The sequence below is a fragment of the Orussus abietinus genome, unplaced genomic scaffold (genome assembly GCF_000612105.2).
Source record: "Orussus abietinus isolate OABI.00-Male unplaced genomic scaffold, Oabi_2.0 scaffold35, whole genome shotgun sequence".
NCBI classification, from domain to species: domain Eukaryota; kingdom Metazoa; phylum Arthropoda; class Insecta; order Hymenoptera; family Orussidae; genus Orussus; species Orussus abietinus.
This window is the reverse complement of record NW_019394237.1, coordinates 670,074-687,998: the sequence shown is the minus strand read 5'-3', so window position 1 is coordinate 687,998 and position 17,925 is coordinate 670,074. Positions and strand designations below refer to the sequence as shown.

The 17,925-nt window shown below is 52.7% G+C and overlaps 1 protein-coding gene across 1 annotated transcript in view; it reads right to left on the bottom strand.

Moving 5' to 3' along the window:
* Positions 1-17,469, bottom strand: part of LOC105694989 (dipeptidase 1) — a 33,343-nt gene extending 15,874 nt beyond the window's left edge. The window contains exons 1-2 of the mRNA XM_012416191.1: positions 17,233-17,469; positions 14,844-15,152 (exon numbers count right to left, since the gene is read on the bottom strand). Of these exons, the coding sequence (XP_012271614.1) occupies positions 14,844-15,152; positions 17,233-17,469 (546 nt within the window). The remainder of the gene's footprint in view (positions 1-14,843; positions 15,153-17,232) is intronic.
* Between the last annotated feature and the right edge of the window lie 456 nt (positions 17,470-17,925).

The following is a 17,925-nucleotide window of genomic DNA, read 5'->3' as shown; positions in this document are numbered from 1 at the left end:
CAGTGATAAGGACGCGCTAAAGGGGTTCGTTAAAAATTCCCCCGGCCCCGCGGAAACTCCGGGGAAGAGTCTTGGATTTATTAGGACCCTCGGCGGAGGGTCGCGGGCTTTCCCCGGGAACTCTGGAGGTCCTTGGGTAGGCGAGGGTGGTGAAAACGAGACGAGTCCTGACCGCTCCTGGAAGAGTCCTGGCCCTCTCGGTATTTCGAGTCACGATTCGCTGAAGAGGGGAAACCTACCCCGGATTGCGAGGAAGGTAACGCGAGGACGTGGGAGTACTCTCGCCGTCGCAATTGTCGGCGATTGCCTTTGAGTCTGCCGGGGGTCCTGCGCGGTCCTGACAGGATACTCCTACACGGTCTCCTGAAGGTTCGGTCCGCCGATAGGAAGGAAGACCCTAATCCGGACATCCGGAAGCTGCTAGTCGAAAGTTTCGCTCCAGATGTCCGGTGCTCTCTCTCTCCCCGGAGGAGTCCTCGGGACCCGGGGACTCCTTTTCCCCGATCAGGGCGTCGCGTCGTCGTTACCCCCGGGATGCAAATCCTGTCCAGGACCGGCCGGCTGGAAATTCGAGCCGAGGCTTGCCGCCGGGAATGAAGGATGCATAAAACATTATCGGCATTCTGTTACCCTCCCCATCCATTGAAAAGCTATCTCCTCCCCCGGACAGGGAGGGGACCCCGAAGGGCGGCGGGCGCATTATGAAAAATCCCGGAGAATGGATCGCTCCTTAGAATCCGTAATATCCTTCCGGGGCGAAGGCTCCCGCAGGATACGGCCGTCGAAATCCCCGAAACCGTGGCTAACGACGCGGGTGATTGCGCCCCGAGACCCGAAGGAATCCTCTACCCCGGGGACGGGACGAAAAATCGACCGGAAGGGAAGAAAGGGAACCGGAAAATGGAAAAGGACGAGCCGCGGATCGACCTCGATTTTCCCGAAAGATCCGGGGAAAAATCAGAATCCACGGAGAGGCGGACACCCCACGGTGATAAGCAGGGGGGGCGAGTGCAATCTGAACTCGTTCGCCGTGCCAGATTTCTCAAAAACTGCCCGGCCCACCCATCCACCCACCCACCCACCCACCCCCGCTTTTGACGCGACATTTCGGAGCGGCGATAAAAGTCCTGGAAACACCGGCAGACCCGGGGGCAGGGAAACGAGCACTTCGGTGCCAAGCTCCCGGAGCGTTTACGGATTTACGTCCGTCGAGCGGAGATCTAGGGCCGGAGGGCCCGCGGAAGGATTCCGCGCGGAAAGTTTTCCCATCGCGTGGCGGCCGTTGCCGGAGCGGGACTCTTCCAGGACTCCTCTATCCTTGGCTCGACGCGGGGGCGTTTTGGCACGGAGGGATGATTTCGCCACGGGGATGGCGGAGGGATTAGAGAGGGACCGGCATTGCATAACCGGCGCCATTTCCTCGGAGAGGAGAGAAGAGGAGAGAGGAAGACGGCAAGGCCGAGCTCCAAGGGGCGCCGGCATTTCGGCGTAGGCGGAAAAGCACCCTTAAGCCCTCTGCAAGGGGTTAAAGTACTTTCAAAGTGTCGTACATACGTCAAACATCCAAATATTGGTAAAACTCCAAACTAGGTGCACCTGGACAATCCGAAACGTCCCCACGTGATTACGAAGGTCTTGAAACTCGGAAAATTTTCCAACGAAAAGAAAAAAAGAAGAAAATTGTATTTATCCCGGACAAGGTTGGAAAAAAAAATCATTCCAACAAATCTCGTGAGTTTCAAGGACTTTAAGAGGATATGAAAGGCGCTAAGAAATTTAATCGACGCTGATAAGGTGAAGTTCATCTAGACACTTTTTAGTGGTAATGCCGTTTTGAATACACAAGTGGTAATTATAAGCTGGCCCCTCCCATTACCGACATTTATATTTATGTTGAAGTCTTTTACAGTCTACGTCGAGAATTGTACGAAATGAAGGGCTTCTATGTCATTTCGGTAAAGTAATGACAATAAGATATATATATATATAGGCTGACTCTTTCATACCGCCTTAAGGTGATGTGAAAGTGGCGTCGAAGAGGTTTTGTTTATAAAACTTTTCTCTTAATTCGGTTTACCGAATAGTTTGAAACTTGATAACGTGAATAGGGAGACTATAAGGAAGGTCCTGAAACTCATGAAATTTTAAATCTTTTCAAATTTGTTTATAGGTGTTTTAAAAATAGTTTAGAAAAAATGAAATTTCTCGAGTTTCAGGACCTACCTTAGGGTCTCCATATTCACGTTTTAAAGTATGAAACGATTTGAGACATCCAGTTCGTGGAAAAGATTTATGAACAATTGAGCTTTCGGATGCCGCTTTCACACCCCCTTAAGGTTTGGAATGATTAAAAAAATGTAGATAAATTATTATAAAAATCGTGCTCTCTTTATGCACCATTTGATGTTCCCGGTCTCGGCCTAGGATTTAGTTTCTTCGACCACTTATTCGTCCGTCGCGTTTTCCGCACCCCTCGAGGGTCCGGAGCGATTTTCTCCCCCTGTCACCCCCTGTCGACCTGTGAAAACGACGTCGATGGGGACCGACAAGGGTCTGTGCACGAGTCTGGCAGTAATGCACCCCCTGCGGGGGTGTGCCAACATTATGTAACAACATTCATAGGCGACGAGCCGTAAACTGATTCTTCCGGCTCGCGCCATTGCGGTCGTTCCGGATCGTCCGGGATGGCTCCGGGTGTCGAGGTATACCAGGAGAGGGTGCCGGAAATATTCCCGAGTCCGGATATCTAATTGTGTCCCGATATTTCTTGGCCCCCTCCCTCCCGACTTCCAGGGAGTCCAGGATATCCTGAAACGTCCACCCTTTGTCGCGGAAACCGCAGCGGCCTTTCCGGACCAGCTGAGACCGCTTCGGATCTCTCGGGACCCCCCAGAGTCCTTGGACTTGAAAAATAATGGAATATAAATATTAGAATGGAATATCTCCCAGGATATGATTTATCTTTTCCCTCCACCCTCGTTGGGCGGGGGTGGCTCCATATAGAACGGGAAATCTTAGTCGATTTTTATGATTTTTTTTTTTTTCTTTAGGGGTGAGCAATGTATATACCTTTTCAGGGTCACGGGTACTTTTTATTAGGTTGTTCTAGGTTCTCGGAGGGATTTTTGTTGGTTAAAGAAAAGGGGGGAAAACTGGCGGAGATTAACCCTCTCGACCTCCAGGGAAATTCTGACGGCACCGAAATTTGAATTCCACTCCTGGAATTACCCCGGAAGCCTATCGATTCGTCCCGGGGATCCGAGTTCGAGACTCCCCCGGCTTTTCGCCCTGCATTACGGCCCTGACGTGCCCGGGCTTCTCGCGCGTACAGTTCCCAAGTACTTCCTATCGTTTCAATGAATTCCCACGGGAGGCACCCGCCTTGGAACTTGGCTAATTTTAACGGAATTATAACGTCCGTTGTACGGCCCTACCGTTCGCTTTCCCGATTTCCCTGGAAAATTAAGTACACCCCCCCGATCCCTCGACTCGCGGCCGGAGTACCGGTAGTTCCTGGCTCGCATCCCCCGGAAAAACCCCCAGGAGATTTTCCCTTCAAGTCCCACCGAGGATAGACTTAAAGTGGGCGTCTCGAGGTTGAAATTGCGGCCAGGCGGAAGTGGGTGCGATTTTTCGGAGCGGAGGTAGGATTTTTTCAAGCTCACCCCCGCGGCCCGTAAAAAATGGCCGGTGCGTTCGACTTAGGAAATTCATATCTCGGGATGGAAACACCGTAGAGCCCTCCGCGAGAGCTTATTTTCAAGCTTAAATATCCGGCTTTCACGTGATTGCAGAAGCTGCGGGGTAAAAAGAAGAATTTCCCCCCGGAGTTACGGGCCCATTCGGTGGAGGGGCGCGCCCCGTATCCCGGGGGCTGAAAGCATTGCAGTGTCCGGGTTATCGGCATATCCCGGTTTATCCTTAAGCTTGGAAATCGGCACCCACCGGCCCGTGAAGGAGGGCATTCGAATAAAAGTGATTACCAGTGAATTATCCCGAGTTATCCCCATCCCCATTTCGAGCCGGGGTGACCACGACCCCGTGAAACAACGAGGCAGGTGACAACTACCCCGGCCAATAATGTCACCGCTAATTCCCGAAATTCCCCGCCGGTCTAATTTGGTTTAATTATCGAGTGGGCTCCTCCGCGATTAGCGGGTTTCCGGTGGAGCCCTTCTTCCCCCCGAGAGGGGTAGATAAACGGGGAAAAATATGAAGAGCGACCGAGTGAGCCGGGTAATACGGGAAAAAAAAAAGAAGAAAATATGAGAAATATTAAGAGCAGTAAAACCACCCCCCTCGTTTGGAGAAGAATTCCCCGTTTAATTTCCCTCCTTTCTCCCGACCCCGAGATCCGCGGGGGTCGACCTCCCCCGTGTCTCGGGGGGAAAGGGCACCCTCGTGTTCCTTGGCAGTTCCCTTGGCGAATTTTAATCGGGATTCCGCGAGTGGTCGGCAAAAAGGACGAGGACAAGCGGGACAAGGGGGTGAGATGCACCACCCGCCGGTTATTGCGGGGAAGAATGGCGTCGCGACGCCCCGAAAAATCCCGTCACGGGCTTACCAGGACCGGCGGACGCCAACTTTACTTCGGGGCAGCTTCCCGCCCTCTCGACGCCCCCTTAATAAAAGCCGCCCCCGAGGAAAAGGCCGAGTGGAGGCCGCTCGAAATTATTGTTCAATTTAGTGGGCGCAGTTACGTCCGACAGGATTCTTAATGGCCGCGGCTATTTGCTTCCCCGGGATAACCCTCCTGCCCCCGACGGCCCATATCCGCAAAGTAAAGCCCGGGATAAGTTATGGCCAAGCAAGACTGCACCACCGATAACTCGCCAATGCGTCCTGGTAACAGGGGTTGTTTGCTGCCAACCCCCCCGAGGGGTAAGTCACGGATCCTCCCCATCAAGAGTCGAGCCTGAGGGAACGAGTCATCCCGGTCGCCACCGGAAGACGTCTCCCGGAAAAAAAAAAATGGAAACGGGAGACCACCCCCCAGGACGGGATAAAGGGTTAAGAGGATAAGAAATTTCATCGACGTCGATAAAATCAAATTCGTATACACCCTTCTTGGTGGTAATGCCGTTTTGAATACTCAAGTGGGAACATATCCTGGCCGCGTCCCATTACCGACATTTATATTTATCTTGATGTCTTTTACGGTCTACGTTGGGAATTATACGAACTGAAGGGTTCCATATGTCATTTTGATAAGGTAATGATAATAAGATCGATGTACGATGTAAAAAAAAAAATAGAAACGGGAGACCACCCCCCAGGACGGGATAAAGGGTTAAGAGGATATGAAAGGCGATAAGAAATTTCATCGACGTCGATAAAATCAAATTTGTATACACCCTTCTTGATGGTAATGCCGTTTTGAATCTGTAAATCTTCAATCTGTAAATCTTCAATCTGTAAATCTCTACGACTGAATTCTATTTTTTTTTTCTTTTTTTTGCGTGCATAGAAGGTGGGAGAAATAAGGCGGCGCCCTCGATATCAGGGAAAGGGGTTAACGAGGAAGGTCAGTGTTTCCGGGCCTCGTGGAGGCATCCAAAGCGCGAGCTCGAGATAGAGCTCGTCAAGGATACCGTGGGCAGCGTTTATAAAATATCTCGGCAATCTCCGTCCTCCAGCCGAATGGGAGGAGGAGTGAAAAGAAGCCGGGAAGGTCGTCCCGGTAATTCGGGGTCTCGTCGAATCGACGAGGATCCTCCTCGAGGGTCTCGGCGAGTCTCTTGAGAGAGAGGTCTCAGCCGAGGAGAGAACCTCTCGAGGCTCGATCGGTCCGGCTAGGTACAACGAGTGTCAAAAGTGTCCTCGGGGCCTCCGGGACAACGGCGACGAAATCTCCGGATTTTAGTCCCCCCGAGAGTCCCGAGGGAGGATCTGGAACTTCCCCAAAGAACGAGAATTCAGGCTGACGTCCGACCGTGTCGCGGTTTCGCTCCTCAGCTGTAGAGACGATTCTCGTACCTGCAGGGCGTTTATCTCCTGGATAGGTCGAAGTCGCCTTAATTTCCGAGTTTTCTCAAAAAATCGAGATTTCGAGATTTTGATATTTCTAGATTTCTAGATTTCAAGATTTCCAGATTTCGTGATTTAGCCCCCCTCGTCCAGCGCCTCCACCCCTCTCTGACTACGTCGCGTTTTTTCCACTGCCGCGACGGATCGCCAAGTGGAAGGTCCATTTTTTAGCCAGACTTATCACCAGAAACCGAGATTAATTTTGACAGAAAAATCCAAAATCTCCCTAGTCCTCAAAGAACGAGAATTCGGGCTGACGTCCGACCATGTCGCGGTTTCCCTCCTCAGCTGTAGAGACGATTCTCGTTCCTGCAGGGCGTTTATTTCCTAGATAGGTCGAAGTTGCCTTAATTTCCGAATTTTCTAAAGAATCGAGATTTACAGATTTCGAGATTTCGACTCTGGCGCCTCCACCCCTGTCTGACTACGTCGCGTTTTTCCACTGCCGCGACGGATCGCCAAGTGGAAACCTCATTTTTTATCCAGACTTGTCACCAGGAACGAAGACCAATTTCGACAGTTAGAAAAATCCAAAGCCTCCCTAAACCTCAAAAGCGTTAAAATCACCATTACCAGAATCTTCAAGATTTTTTCCAACAGCTTGACATTAATTTCCGTACGTACACGTTTGACAGTACTTCATCTCATAATGAGTTAGAGCCGATAGATTGAAAATTTCCGACCAACTATCCAAATATCCCGGCACAAGGTCGGTCAGAGGGTCCCGGAAAATCGCGTGGGGGGAAGGGGAGTGAGAAAATGCCCGTCGCCCCCTCCCCCCGAAGAGGCGTTTTCCCTTGTTCGATCGACGAGGCGGCACCGGGGCTTTTAGGTCCAGCCCTGGAAGTGCTCCAGATTCGCGTAACTCGCGGCGAGAGGAACGGGAAAAGTTTTTCCGGGGGCATGGGCCCCTCGGCAAACATCTGGGGGGGGGGTTAGCATGTGCCCACGTACGGTCCTGCGTCCTGCGCCACCCCCCGGGGGGAGGTCAGGGGACGGATAAATTACCCAGAAGAAATTTCCAGGGGGAATCGGCCGCGATCTGGAGGATTTCCAACGTCGATAACGCCGCGGAGGCAATCCCCCCCGCGAACTTGTATCACCCCCCCCCATAAAAAGATAAATAAAAACGTCCAATAAACGTCCGGGATGGAAGAGCATCTCCATAAACCGGGGATAGGTACGTTCCCGGTCGAATGGGAAGGATTAATCGGAATCTCCTTCGGGAGTCCTTTCCAGAGTTTCAAGGATGGACCCCGGGGTGGACGTAGGACCTTCCCTTCTTCCGTTTTTTCTTTTTTCCGGAGAAAAAAGCGCGTTCTCCTCGACCGATCAGGGGCCGATTAAAAGCCCATCTACGAGGGGTGGGTGGGTGGGGCGGTCCCTTTTTTTACGAGAGCTCGTATATTCGCGGATATAAAGCGCCCCGTTCATTACGATATACGGCGACGCCCCCTCCCACCCCCTGACTCCGGCGGGGGTGCAATGGAAATTCGATAACAATTGATAAGCGTCCCCCCGTTAACGGGTGCGCACCCTTTAGACCCGATTTTCTTTTTCGGAAAACTCGGGAACGAAGAACCCTAGGGCCATAGATGCCCTCGCACGGAAAATAATTTTTTTCTTTTTTTTTTCTGTGACTTTCCTGCCCAGAACAAAAAAAATTAATAACATTTGTCCCCTTATTAAAATACAGACACCTTGTCGATAAAGTTTCACCCATCCTGCGGGAATGATCCCCTCGGCGACCAGAATTTCCTTGCAATTACATCCAACCGTTGGATACGAGATAACGATGTCTCTGAAGAAAAATCTGTTATCACTTTCGAGTTATCGCTTTTCTTGCGACAAGTCAAATTTCTCGTTACGACTGTTAATGCCCCTTTTTTTTATCACCTCGAGTCACGAAAGCCGTACCCGAGTTGGGAAATCGAGACCGAGAAGTTGCTCCGAATGCTTGTCGCGCACCCCAAAGCGACTCTCGAGGGGGTTCCCGATTAATATCCCCCTTCCTTCCNCCCGCCACGTCCCGTTCCCTCTCGACGCGCAATAAAGCGCTGATATTCCGGATTTTATGAAATTCTAATGAAACATTAATTACATCGCGCGGGCCGCGCCATTTTCTCGTATCGGGGAACCGATTAAAGCGCGCTTAATCACCGGGCGTCGCGACGCCGACGTCGTCCACCCCGTCCGTCGGGCCCTCCTCGTTCCTTAGCCCCCTTCTAAATACCCTAAACAATTTTTTCCGGCACCCCTCTCGCCCCCTCGAGATCCGTGGGCCATTACTTCCTCCCGATAGGATTCAATCCGCGCCGGTTCCCGAGGGAATCTCCTCCCCCACCCCCCCTGGGGACTGGACGTGTACGTCGTATATATATATATATACACATATATATTCCATTATCAGAGCGCGGTTGCGTCGGGAGTGCAGATTGCCCGATAACAGGGACGATAAGCCCCACCGGGTCTTTGGGAGTCCCTCGGGAGACCGACGGAAGCGGACCCGATACGCGTCCCTCGGGAGGAAAGAGGGACTCCAGGGGATCGAAATGAGGGGAGAGAGGGGCGTCCCTCGGGATGCTGGAATAGGGGTCCGGAGGGAGGGGGGCTGTTGTTCCCGGTATCGATGTCAAGGTCTTTCATCTCGGTCGGTCTCTCCGGGAGATCAATAGGACGAAATCGTCCTCGGTGGTCCAGGAAGGGATTTTTCCTGCCCCCCCTGGGGGGCCCCCCCTTTTTTTACAGGAGACTTTTGCTGGAACATTTCGGATCATTTTCGGGAGACGTCGGTAGGCTTTTCGGAGGGACTCCTAATAGCTATCTCGCAAACTCTCGGAGGGTTTCGCGAGCCGCCCCCCTCATCCCACCCCAACCACCCCCTGGGTCGAGGGGGGTCGTTCCCTTTGATACTGCCGGTTAATGTTCTAAAAATCGGCCACTCGGAAGAGTCGGCTGGGACCTGGGGCGGCCTCCCAGGCGGAAAAGTCCCCGTTGCGTGTCGGGGGTGGGAAAAAGAGAAAAAAGAAAGAGAGACAGAGGGAGGGAGAGAGAGAGGGAGAAAAAGAGGAACCCCCGCAACGGCGCTTTCCCTCGACGAGGTGCTCAGACTTTCAGGAAATTAAAAAAGGAGGAGGAGAAGGGGTGCAAGAGAGAGAGAGAGAGAGAAAGAGAAAAAGCGAAAAGCCGAGGGTCGGCTTCTTGGCTCGCCCGGCGCCACCCCTTGCAGCATTAAAAATCGGGATACAATTAAACGGGGGTAGTGAACTTAGACATTAATTGCCAAGTAGACACTCATTTTTTGCCTCCACCCTTTAAAGGAGTACACTCCCCCCAGTCCGAGGCCAGGTTAATCGGATCTTCCTTACGAAGAAGGGAAGAGGAGGATTTTACGATCGACGTCGTCTTCCGAATGATCCGGGGGGGTTCGAAAAGCGCCCTCCACCCCTGCGTCCCCGGTTCCGGGGACGAAGGGCGGGAGCCCGGGGGGTGGACTCGAAAATTGATTTTGATTTCGACCCGGCACTCGGGGGGGGGGGAGCCTCGAGCTCTCGAGGACACGTTCGAACGCCGCGTCGAGTGTTTATTAGGGGATGCACCGGAGGGGATGCTCCAGCGATTTGTCATGCGGAATCGAGCGCGAAGTGGCGCTGATTGATTGCCATCGATTTCCGATACGTCCAAGGTGTTCCGGGGGACCCGCGTGCCCGAACCTCGAGGAGCACTCCACCCCCTGTCGGCGGGAGCGATTCCTTTAAATCCTCGGGAGGGTAACCCCACCCCCTGGCATCAGCCACCTTCGAATTTTCCAAGTGGGCGGAATGGAGTAGAAAAGGGAGGAAAAAAAGAGGAACGAAGGAAACATCCCAGAAAGGGGAAAAATAGAAAAATCATAAAAATTGTCGGGTAAACCCCCCGCGGAGATTAAATTACCGTGTACCCGTGATTGGCCGACTCCGTCCTGACGAAGGGGGTGGAAATGAAAAAAAAAAAGAAAAAAGGGGGGGAAAAATGTATATATTTAGAGGGAAAAGCAAAATTCAAGCCCGAGGCGAGCTTTCCCGGGCCAGCCCAGCCGTAACTCAATCAGGGGCTGCGACAAAAATGACGTCGCTCCCCAATTAAGCCGTAAAGGGGTAAGGGGGGGCGGGGGGTGTGGCTCCTTTCTACCCTCCGAAATTCGATTAGCGTCCACAATAGCAACCCCCGGTGGCCGATGAACGGCCATCTTGCCGAGGGTGCGGAGGAGGGAAAGTCGCGACAATTTCCCCGGAAAATCGCGAGATCGCGGCTCGCCCTCCCCCCGTCGGCGCGACCCTTTCTTTCGCCCCCCCCCTGCCCCTGCCCCATCCACCCCACGCGGCTTCTTTTTCCGGCCGGGCGAGCGTCTCGGGATTTTTCGAAAAAGCTCCGAGGGGAGGCTCCAAAGCGACGCCGGGGGTGCCGGCACAAAAGCCACCCCCGGGTCCTGCGAGCCCTCGCCCCGGCCGGGGGAAGAGGGGGAAGCTCAGAAAAGCGGAAAAGCAGAAAACCAGAAGGGGAGACACAAAGGGAGGCTCCTCCGCGGAGGGGGAGGGGGCGGGAAGGACGCGAGACGCGCACAAGACGGGGGCTGCCACCCCCTCGGCGCGACAACTTTCGACCACCCCCTCCCACCCTGGTATAGTCTGCCCCACGCAATTACTCACCCCCTTTTCCCCGGGCGCCGAATGCCCGCTAAACGATCGCACGGGAGAAAGGGCGGAAAAGCGATCAGGGGATGGAAATCGGACCGACCCCCTCTTCCCGGAGGGGGGCGTCTCCGGCGACATTTCACGGTGATAAACCCCCTTTGTCGCGAGCACCTGGTCATTTCGAGCCGTGGAAATAATCCCGGGGCCGGAGGGGGCGGAGGGCAGGGGTGAATTCCGCGCGATGATACCTCGGGTCAAAGGGGTGGATTCCGTAATGGGCGGCGTCCATTGCACCGGCGATCCCGGGTGGTAGGGGTTACTTTCGAAATTTCAGATATCCAAACAACCCTTTATGCCCGATCCAACCCCTCTGTCGGACCGGGGGGGCCGATATCGGATTTCCCCCGGTTTTCGGGAAGGGGCGGCCGGTTTCACCGCTCTCCGGTGATTCCGCGCTAAACGGCCGCACTTCGGACGGGCGGGGTGGAAAAAAAAAAAGAAAAACCGTGAAATTTGCTGGGACTCGGGTGGCTCTTATCGCGCCTGGTGATATCAACCAGACGCGTTTCCTTGATGATTGGACGGATGGGCCGCGACGATTCGCCTTATCAGTCGGGTATCAGAGGGACGGTCCTTGGACGATACCCTCGGTCCCCCATTAGCCGGGCAAACTCGACTCGAGGATAGCTCCTGGAGGAGTTATTTATCCTGTGGGAAAGCTCGGACCCCCCCGTAATGGGCCAGGGCCGTAAAACGTTCCGGGCAAACAGGGGGCTAACCGGTCGTTCCATTAGGCGCGAGAAACCACCCCTGCGATTTACATGCTACGAGGGCTTCGCTATCTCCCTCTCCTCTCGCTCTCCCAGAGTGTGAACGACGCTTAATGCCTTGGCACGGACCCACGAGAAGAACGTAGACAGGATACCGGTCATCGGAGACGAAGAAGGGGATGGAACATCCCCTGGACCAGTTAGAACTTTCGACGGAATTTCTAGGGGTTGCTCTTTCCCCCCCCGAAGAAATTCCCGACAGATTCTCCAATTTCTAATCACCGGCTCGACTTCCGGGAACTCGAGCACCCCTCCAGGAAATCCCCCGATTTTTAGGTTATGTCCAGAAGTGCACCCTCGCGCGGAAAAGGACAAAAAAGGAATCCTCGGGAAAATCACAATTATCCGCAATTTTAGAACTACTCGTCCCTCGTACCTTGACTGAGTGATAAGGAACCCTAACCATGTTACGCTGATTACAGCAATCCCTTTTTTTTGTCCCAAAATGGTTGCGATTCCCATAATTTTCGTTCTTTTTTCACCATTCTTTTATTTATTTTTTTTCTTTCTTCTCCTCGCGATCTCCCGAGGAACCCCTTATCACCGCCTCGCGATTCCGCGTTGATTGATAACCGCGCTCGGGGTACCCCCTCTCATTTTTTCTTCTCTCCCTCCCTTTTTCGCCCGTTGTCGTTCCTTCATTTTTTTTTTCTTCCCCCTTTTTTTCTCTCTCTCTCTTTCTTTCCCCGCGCAGTGCGCACTGGCACCCGGCCAACGCGTTGCGGCGGACTTTTCCGCGCGGAAATCCCGAGTCCCGAAAAAAATTCGACGGGCCTTTGAGGGGGTCGTTTGTCGACGGGGGCTAGTTAATAAACAATAGTCCCCGCTCGTTAATTGTTAGGCGCCGAAATATACTTAAGGAACCGCGGGCCAATTACCGCGGTTCATTTTCCGCGGCGCGGATATACCGGACTCGGTGATCGGAAATGAAAAATCGGAAAATCGGCAGTGCGTTCCCTCCACCTCGTCGTTTCGCGTCCTTTGGCTCGGCTGTTTCGATTATTCAGGCGACTCCGCTCGCGATAACGATCCGCCGCATTTAACCCGCTCGTTTCTCCGCTTTTCCGCGTGCAAACGTCCCGCACGGGACTAACGACTGACGGCGTAGAGACGGCATATCGCCGAGGAATTAAGGGGACATGAAAGGCGCTAAGAAATTTCATCGAGCTCGATAAAGTGAAATTCATCTGTACCCCTTTTTTTTTTTTCGTGGCAATGCCGTTTTGAATGCTCATGACACTTTCATATCACCTTAAGCAATCGCGAGTCATGCGTCAAAATTTCTGACACTCCGATTCAATACGTACAATAAAAAAATGGCTTATCAGAATCGCCCGATTTGAGAAGAAAAATTTTATTAATATTTTGACGTTTTGGTATGGCTACATGACACTTTCATATCACCTTAAGCAATGGCGAGTCATGCGTCAAAATTTCGGACACTCCGATTCAATACGTACAATAAAAAAATGGCTTACCAGAATCGCCCGATTTGAGAAGAAAAATTTTATTAATATTTTGACTTTTTGGCATGGCTACATGACACTTTCATATCACCTTAAGCAATCGCGAGTCATCCGTCAAAATTTCTGACACTTCGATTCAATACGCACAATAAAAAAAATGGCTTATCAGAATCGCCCGATTTGAGGAGAAAAATTTTATAAATATTTTGACTTTTTCGTATAGCTACATGACACTTTCATATCACCTTAAGCAATCGCGAGTCACGCGTCGAAATTTCGAACACAGTGGCTTATCAGAATCGACCTATTCGAGGTTTTCCCTTCGCCTTAATTCTGGAGTCGTCGAAGAACGAGTCGAGAGTCGAAAAAACCGGCGCGAGAAAAAAAAATAGAAAAACCATACAATTTGGAAAATCCGCCCGGAACTCTGGAAAAAAGGAAGATTCGCCGCCGCGCGGCCAGAAGATCCTGGGGTTACGGAAAATCGCATAATCGTAAAGACGGGGGGGGGGGGCGGAATGTCGTTACTTCGTCCCGAACCTCCACGTTACACCCCCCGCACCCCCGCGGCTTTCCAACTTTTATGGAAGATTTCTCGACCGCATCAAAGTCCGGGGGTAAAACATAAAAGATGAAATACGAGTCGGCGAGCGCGAAGACTCACGCGAACCACCCCCGTGTACTCTTTTATTTTCGCCCCCGACACCCCCCCGCGCTTTTTCCACCTTACTTTTGCACCACCCCCCTAAGCCCCCGCCGGGAGATCGCGTGAATTTTTTAAGCGACAAGAATTAGTTCCTCTCTCTTTAAATCCGGATGGCAGGGAGAGGAGCGAAAGGGGGGTTGGTTTCTCCCTATCTCCTTTCAGGGGTGCTAAAAGTTCGGAAAGTTTTTCAAAGGCTCTGCAAAGGGGGGGGATTAGCGAGGGTGCTTCGCCGATCATCGGATTCGCGTTTAACTGGGAATTTATCTGGCACCTGTTCAGACCGTTCCAGGGGGGCGGAAAAAATTCCTGCGTAAGAGGGGTGGAATAAGAGAAACGATTCCTAGGGGAAAAATCGAAGGGACTTTTCAGATTCGAGACACACACTTTTCCCAAAACCCATCTCCCGAATTACAGGGGGATCGTTTCGTCTCGTGGAGGAAATTTAATTATTAAAAAAGAAAAAAAAGAAAATTCTACCGGAATTTTGTCACTCTTCGCGGGAGTGAACGCGGCTCTCTCTCCTCTCGAGGTTTTCCCGAATTAACCCGGGAAAACACACTTTTCCGGTCGAGTTTTCGCGCGTCCTGCAGGATCAGAGACGTCGCCGGTCCTTTCGGCGCAAAAGGGAGGATGAGAAAGACGTGGCAAAGAGTGCAGGGGGGAGGGGTGGGAGGAAAATGTTTAAAAAATCAGAGATTCCCCCGGCCTCTCCACCCTCTTTCTGGCCGAGTTTTCCGCGGGCATTTCGACGGTGTCGTTTTTCCCCCCTTTCATCCCACAGGACCTCGGCGTGCAGCTTCATTACGCGCTCCAGGACACGTTGAAAGACCTCGCGCCCGGCCGGACCGTCCACCCTGTCCCACCACCCTCCACCCCCCTCGCATCTTCGTCTCCGAAGAAAGAGCCCTACGCTAATTAGCGCGGCATTACGGGAATAATTGCACCGGCGGTCCGCTCAAATCGCGGTAATTGCGCGTCCCGGGGATCATTTTCCTCACTCTTCGTGTTCTTATCCTCTTGTTTTTTTCTTTCTCCTTCTCCGTGGAGGGAAAAAAAAAATTCGGAAAAAATAATAAAAGGAAATGGAAGACCCAGGATCGCGAGATTCAGGACGGGGAGGGTGCAGGGCGCGTCCACTAACCTGATAGTCCATGTAGTTCCCGTAACCCATGTGGTTGCAGGTGCAGGCGCACGCCTGAATGTGTCTCCGCATGTCCAGCTCGACCTCCTCCCCGCAGACCCCCCTCGAAGTGGCCATCATCGTGTCGCCCATGCAGTACCCTCCGGTGCAGTACATCCTGGGGTCGCTCTGGTCCAGGTATCCTCCACCGGTGTCGTCGTATCCCAGCCTACTGGCACACCTCGAGTCCGTGGTGTACCCCACCCTGGACTGGGGTCGGTCCTCGTACCCGAGCCTCGACTGAGGCCGATGGAACGACGGAGGAACATCCTGGACAGTGGGTAACACGACACCGGTCAAAGGATTTACATTTTCAGATTCACCGAGCCCTCCGCACATTAATCCACCCTTTTCGCGAGAAGTGGGGTAAGGAGATGAAACGCCACGTATCGAGATCCTCCCCTATTTAAGGGGCCAGGATCTGAGGATTTCTTCGGATTAAATCCTAAGAGAAATTTTGCGATTGAAGATTATCGTTAAGACAAACGTTATCGCGTTGGAAACATTACATTCCGAGTATCACGCGCGGATTATCGTACTTTACGTGCCATTATCGCCAAATTAAAAGCTCTTTAGGTAATTTACATCTTCATGTAGGATCGGAGTTCCCTCATTTTCCATAAGAATTATCGTTACAATAAACATTACCACATTAAAAACATCACATTCCGAATATTACGCGCGGATTATCGTACTTTGCGTACCATAATTGCCAAATTAAAAGCGTTTTACGTAATTTACATTTTCATGTAGTATCGTAGTTCCCTCATTATCCGCAAAAATTATCGTTAAAATAAACATTATCGCGGTAAAAACATCACATTCCAAGTATCACGCGCGGATTATCGTACTTTGCGTACCATAATTGCCAAATTAAAAGCTTTTCAGGTCATTTACATTTTCATGTAGTATCGTAGTTCCCTCATTATCCGCAAGTAGCGCTCGCGTCGTTAGACCTTGTAAATCCAGGGTCCGGATTCTAGGTCCAGTTTCTATGAAACCAACCATGGGCGTTACGTCTCCTCACCCTACTTCCCAAATCCCTCCATTATTTCATTCCCTTTGATTTTTCCATTTTTCCGATTTTCCCGATTTCTCCTTTCGCGCCCTATCGGTAGATAAAGGGTCCGTTCGGTGGGCCGAGCGATTCGCATCCCTAATGGGCTCCGCCGAGATCGATCCGCGCCCCCTCTGTCTTTCCATCCCCGTAGGTCCTTCTTTTTCCCTCCTTTCCCTCCCGAGGCCCTCTCCCTCTCCCCCATTGTTGTTACGACCTCCTGAGCGAGGGGCCGAGCACTCGTCGAACATATTTTTTCCCTCCTCTCCCCCGTCAGCCGGCCACCCCCAGGACGTGGCCCAAAGAAAAAGGACCCGGGGGTTGGTCGGGGCACTCTCCTGGAAATTGATGAGACACCACCGGGACCACCCGATGTATAAATTACTTTGGTACCGCGCGTCCCACCGAGGGGTGCACCCGCCACCCCCGTCCGCAGCATCCCCCTATCGCCCCTAGTGATAAGGGGAAGAGGGAGAGGGAAAGAGATCCGAAGAAACGTTCAATTTCCCATTTTCTCCCGTCCGTTCCGTACCTCGGGAATTCTTATCACGAAATTCTTATCGCCCGCGGGCACCCCACCGCTAACCGCGAGCGTTATCTCCGGGGCCGATGGAGTTGTTCCTGAATTTCCTCCCGAAGGACCCCCTCTCCGAGGGTTAGGAGTCCCGGGGACTTCATTCCTTATTGAATCCGAGCGCTTTACAGGCGCTTCAACGGGGGGGCCGCGTCTACACGTATAACGGCAACAATAACACCCTTTTACGAGCCGCCTCGAACCCTTACACGATCCCCTCGTTAACGTTTAAGGGCCCCGTGGCCGTTATCGTGGGAGGGCGGATCCCACCCCCCGGTGATTTGCGTGCCGCGTTAAATAGAATTTCGAACCGACACCTTTCGATCGGCTCCCCGACCAGGCAGGGAGAATATCGAAGGGGAGAGGATCGACTCGGATCGAGAGTCGGCCTCCCCCAGGATCCCGTGAGAGCGGAGGGAAGAAATCGGACGGGAGGAGAGACGGCGTCCCTCGGGGACCCTCCCCGAGGAATCGATAACCAATCGGCAGGACCGTAAAAAGACCTCCCCAATTAGGTCGAATTTAATTACCGGCCGGTAATCCGCGAGAGAAGGGAGGCGTCCTTGCGCCTCTCCTGCCCGGAGTGTACCTTGACCCAGGTCAGGGACGCGGATCCCATCCCCGTGAGAAGGCGTCGCGCCCTGGGAGGAGGTTTCACGGGGTGAAATACGAGGCCAAGGAGGGGAACCTTGTACGTAGGCTGGAGGTGCATAATTTACCTGGGAGAAGGCGTCGTCCTGGAAGGGCGTCCTGCGGTGGCACTCGTCGTAGCACCTGCCGTCGTATCCGCTGGGAGGCCTCGGATAAGGATCCCTGACCTTGGCAGCCGCGGCACAGCAATCCGGTATCTGGGACTGATAGCTCTCGTATGGGCACTTCTCTACCGGGGCAGGTGTCCGGGGTACCTGGTGCACCCTCTCCTGGGGCCCGGTCCCGTATCCGCCCCCGTGGTTCATCGTTCCTTCCGAGCCCTGGGTCTCCTCTTCCACCTTGCGGCCTCCCCCGCGAGGATCGGCGATCGGCGTTATCCCTGGTTATCACCTGCGGTTATCAGGCCGCGACCCGGCCCCCCGTGGGCCTGGCATCTCCCTCTCCCCGGGTCCAGGACCATCCTCTGTCCCAGGACCTCCGCCGTCACTCTGCCCCCCGCGACCCCTCCGTCCCTCCCGGCATCTCGTCGCGTATCTCGAGTCCTGTAGAAAGTTAAGGGGAGAAAAAAAGAAAAATAGAGAAAAGAAATCTCTCGTCACACCTCTTCCTAAAATTCCGTCATACGCGAGTTCTTGAATTGTGCCCATAATTATGAAAGTGGTCTAAGTCAAAATTAAAAAAAAAGAAAATCAGTTTATCAGTTATTTCACGGCATATTATTTCAAACGAAATTAATTCAATGTAATTTCGAAACAAAGAAT